Below are 5,104 nucleotides of genomic sequence, written 5' to 3' on the forward strand. Positions count from 1 at the left end.
CCCGTAATTTTTCGGGTCCATATCGGGTCCGGGTCGGGTTCGGGTACTTAGGATCTAAAAAGGACATGATATACCCAATTCCATCAACTTTAGTTGAATATTTGTCATATATATCTAAAATTTTACAAAACAACTTAAATGAAACTATTAATAATTAAAATAAAATATTTTAAAACTCTAAATATTACATTTTAAAGCTTTATATTACTTAATAAATATTAAAAAATAATAACAAATATTGTTAACAAAAGATATTTCAACTAAATCATCAAATAATATATATAAAATAGAACACAAAAACATCATAGTTTTGATATACATGTTTTTAAGTCGGGTACAAATCGGTTCTTATCGGGTCGGGTCTATTCGGGTCGGTTCTTTTCGGGTCCGGGTCTATTCGGGTCGGTTCCTTTTCGGTTCCGGTTCTTTCGGGTAAAAAAAAATTTAGACCCAAAAGGTACATGTAAATTTTCGGTTCGGTTCCGGGTCGGGTATTTTTGGGTCGGTTCCGGTTCGGGTCTTTGGATCCATGTTAAAATGCCCATGCCTAAGAAAAACTAAAGCGAGTCCATGAAGAAGCTTCATGGTTAATCTGTTGATGTATGTGTTGTGTTGAGTGGAACCTTGTGCCCATCTAGGGTTTATATAGCCTTTCCAAAAGAAGAGTGTCGTATGTATTTTCTTGTCTTAGTATCTTGATATTATGGGAGAGGTTTAGGTGAGATGAATCCCGTGGATTCACTTACTTTAGCTCAGTGCTCACCGATTTTGCTTAAATTTCTTGTTTGTTTCCACTTTTTAGTCTTCCATTATCTATTGCAGAAATTTTTTTTAGTTACATAGCACATATTTTATGTAATTTTTTTTATTTACATAGCACATGTTTGTGTTCCTTTACCTGAACACGTACTACTTGTAACACGAATTGTGTCACATCTTCAAATTGATCCGTCGACAGTGGTGCAATGCAGCATGTGTATATCTAAGGTTTGCGCGAAACTAGAACGACAAGAATTATATATCAAGATTGGTTGTAGTAAATAATGATCAAAGCTTCGTCATAACGCCATAAAGTTACTGAAGATTTTTTATCGTAACATTATCAAGTGTTGAATCTAGAGTAACACTGATTCAAGGCCACACTTTTCACGAGCTTCACCGTGAAGATGTACGACCAAGAGAGGCATCTGGAGGAGAGGATCCAGAAGGGACAAGAGAAAGCGATGAGGCTACAAGCGGAGAATCGAGAGATTGAGCTTCGATAGGTTATGTTCGATCTTCTCAAGGGGAAGACGCTGATGCTGCATCAGTATGGTGATCCAAGTTTTATGAGAGAGCTGAATCTTTTCATTGGTGGTTATGCCAATAAGGTAAGTTTTTGGACCCCGTTCCTCGAGGGGAATGTTGAGCCTGTTCCTTCTAATGTCGCTGCTCCCGATGCACCTGGTCCTGTTGTTGGTGATGTGAACCCTGTTGTTGTCCGAACCAAAGGTTCGGTAATTAACCCTACTGAAGCTTATGATCATATACCTCAATATGATCGTATGGATATGAGTGTGAAGCTAGAGTAACACTGATTCAAAGCCACACTTTTCACGAGCTTCACCGTGAGTTTTATCGTAATATTATCAAGTGTTGAATCTAGAGTAACACTGATTCAAGGCCACACTTTTCACGAGCTTCACTGATTCAAAGCCAATCTAGAAATCATAAGTTTTATTACTTGTAGTGCGTATGGTGAGTTTAAAATGGTCTATTACGTTAGAGAAGCTTTTCAAAGTTTGTATAAATGCTATACGGACCATTTCAATAGTGTTTTGACCAACAGATTCACAGATCTTCCCCACCAACTATCAATGAATACGACCACTTTTCACCTAGTCCCACGATTCATAGAAATGGTCTATCGACTCTATCCTTGATAAGGTTTTGGTTTAGGAACAGTGAAGACATGGTTGTTCATGAGTTGTCTTTTGTAATGTGAATATCTTTCTGCTTAGTGAGAGAAACACTAAGGAATCACTGAAGACTTGTTTTTTCAATCGATATGATCATGCATCATTTTTTCTTAGTGAGAGAAACACTAACGAATTATTTTGTTGGTTTAAACATTAACGAATTATTGAAGACTTGTATCTTTTTTTTTTAATATATGCTTCTGCTTAGCGAGAGACACATTAATTAATTATTGGAGAATTGTTTTTTCAATGGCTATCATCAGTTATCTTGATAATCTGAGTGATTATAATTGCATGACATGTGGCTTTGGGAAGATAATGGTGTATCTTAAATAAGCATTCTACATCCACTCGCAATTACATGTCACCTAATTTGATTACTGGTTTGTCTGATAATATTTTTTTGTGAAATGCTCTTTGCATTCTTCCTCCACGGCCTTAAGGAAAAAAAAATACACTTAGGCGCTGTTTGTTTCTCCATTCGACAATATGGTACACGATACAATATTGCCTGATAATGATAATAACATAATTGTTTAATACTCTTTGTGATTTAATATCAAAAACAACAGTCTTTATTCGAAACGATAAATATTCAAGGACAATATGGTACACGATACAATATTGCCTGATAATGATAATAACATAATTGTTTAATACTCTTTGTGATTTAATATCAAAAACAACAGTCTTTATTCGAAACGATAAATATTCAAGGACAATATGGTACACGATACAATATTGCCTGATAATGATAATAACATAATTGTTTAATACTCTTTGTGATTTAATATCAAAAACAACAGTCTTTATTCGAAACGATAAATATTCAAGGACAATATGGTACACGATACAATATTGCCTGATAATGATAATAACATAATTGTTTAATACTCTTTGTGATTTAATATCAAAAACAACAGTCTTTATTCGAAACGATAAATATTCAAGGACAATATGGTACACGATACAATATTGCCTGATAATGATAATAACATAATTGTTTAATACTCTTTGTGATTTAATATCAAAAACAACAGTCTTTATTCGAAACGATAAATATTCAAGGACAATATGGTACACGATACAATATTGCCTGATAATGATAATAACATAATTGTTTAATACTCTTTGTGATTTAATATCAAAAACAACAGTCTTTATTCGAAACGATAAATATTCAAGGACAATATGGTACACGATACAATATTGCCTGATAATGATAATAACATAATTGTTTAATACTCTTTGTGATTTAATATCAAAAACAACAGTCTTTATTCGAAACGATAAATATTCAAGGACAATATGGTACACGATACAATATTGCCTGATAATGATAATAACATAATTGTTTAATACTCTTTGTGATTTAATATCAAAAACAACAGTCTTTATTCGAAACGATAAATATTCAAGGACAATATGGTACACGATACAATATTGCCTGATAATGATAATAACATAATTGATTTAAAGGCCGAAACCTTTAATCATTACAATATGAAAATTCAGAAATGCAAACGCAAAAACTTCAGTCCAAACCAAACCTTATTGGCCAACCATTGTTGATGCTATGACCAGAAAAATCGGCGCCGGCGGTGGTGGTGGTGGTGGTGGTGGTGGAAGGTATCTGACTGGTGACTAGTAGTTGTTGGTAGCGATTATTGTTGTCGTCCATGGAAGCAACGCTTGCAGGATCTTGAACATCACTCATCTGCTGAGGTCGCCCCATCAATAGACTCATGAACTGTTGGTTTGCATTTGCATACTGATTCGAACTCTGTCCCTGATCGTGACTCAAACCTGTATACATATCCTGGCTCGAACCATAGAACATAGGCTGAGTCTGGTCATCAAAGTTAGCAGGAGTTTGGTATTGAAATGGTTCTTCAAGATTCATATTCATACCCTGGCTCGAACCATAAAACATAGGCTGAGTCTGATCATAAAAGTTAGTAGGAGTTTGGTATTGAAATGGTTCTTGAGGATTCATATTCTGAAGATAAACATGATCATTAGAACCTCCAGGAACCTGCTCATTCACACTCATATCCATACCATCATATTGAGGTATATGATCATAAGCTTCAGTAGGGTTAATTACCGAACCTTTGGTTCCGACAACAACAGGGTTCACATCACCAACAACAGGACCAGGTGCATCGGTAGCAACGACATTAGGAGGAACAGGCTCAACATTCCCCTCGAGGAACTGGGTCCATAAACTTACCTTATTGGCATAACCACCAATGAAAAGATTCAGCTCTCTCATAAAACTTGGATCACCATACTGATGCGGCATCAGCGTCTTCCCCTTGAGAAGATCGAAAATAACCTCTCTAAGCTCAATCTCTCGATTCTCCGCTTGTAGCCTCATCGCTTTCTCTTGCCCCTTCTGGATCTTCTCCTCCAGATGCCTCTCTTGGTCGTACATCTTCTTGCACCGTTCCTCCGGCAGAACACCCATAAACGCCGAGTGCCCTGCTTCAGCGCCTTCCCTTGACGGCCAAAACTCCGTTTCCGTGTTGTCGCAGCTGTTGATAAACGCACAAACTTTGACACTGCAGAGAGTCGACAGCTCGTTGGCTTTCTTGAATAAACCTTTCTTCCTCTTCCTGAAAGTTTGGTTCCTTGCAGCGCTATTAGTTATGGGCTCTATTTTTATCCTTCCCTTTGGCGTTGTTTTTATGTTAGTGAATGATAGAGATATGTTGGCACTTGATAATGCTCTTGTTTATATAATGTAATGAGGCTGGTATTACGTATGCAGTTCTTATCACTTTCTTTGGGATCATTAATGCTAAATTGCAGTAATATATAATTATAATGGTTACAAAGAGAATATATATACTCATTAACAGTTGTCACGAAATCATTGGATAGAGCAGATAATAATCACGCAATTTAGATATTATTTGTATGAGTTATTCTTGGGTTCACCTTCTAGGGTGAACTTTTAGGTTCACCAACCAATAGAAAATTGTCATTTTAAATCTAGTATCTTTTAATTAAGGAAACCAAATAACTTGCAAATTATATTATTTTTTCAAAATAAAATTTAAAAATAAATAAAAATAATATATAAAAAACGAATTCAAAAAAAAAAAATGTTGTCAACAAAACACTAAACCCTAAACTCTAAT

General features: G+C 35.3%; 1 protein-coding gene across 1 annotated transcript; it reads right to left on the reverse strand.

The window, feature by feature from the left end:
- Positions 1-3,409: 3,409 nt before the first annotated feature.
- Positions 3,410-4,756, reverse strand: LOC106324477 (MADS-box transcription factor PHERES 1-like). The gene is made up of 2 exons (XM_013762439.1): positions 4,724-4,756; positions 3,410-4,632 (listed from the first exon to the last, which is right to left on the reverse strand). Exons 1-2 carry the CDS (start codon positions 4,754-4,756, stop codon positions 3,493-3,495), a joined length of 1,173 nt encoding a protein of 390 aa, XP_013617893.1. The 3' UTR covers positions 3,410-3,492.
- Positions 4,757-5,104: the final 348 nt, after the last annotated feature.

This window comes from Brassica oleracea, chromosome C2 (genome assembly GCF_000695525.1).
Source record: "Brassica oleracea var. oleracea cultivar TO1000 chromosome C2, BOL, whole genome shotgun sequence".
Taxonomy (NCBI): Eukaryota; Viridiplantae; Streptophyta; class Magnoliopsida; order Brassicales; family Brassicaceae; genus Brassica; species Brassica oleracea.

Coding starts and splice junctions, on each gene's coding strand:
- LOC106324477 (XM_013762439.1), bottom strand. CDS start 4,756: ATGATCCCAAAGAAAGTGATAAGAACTGCATAC. Junction 4,633..4,723: donor AAGTGATAAGAACTGCATAC/GTAATACCAGCC, acceptor ACAACGCCAAAG/GGAAGGATAAAAATAGAGCC.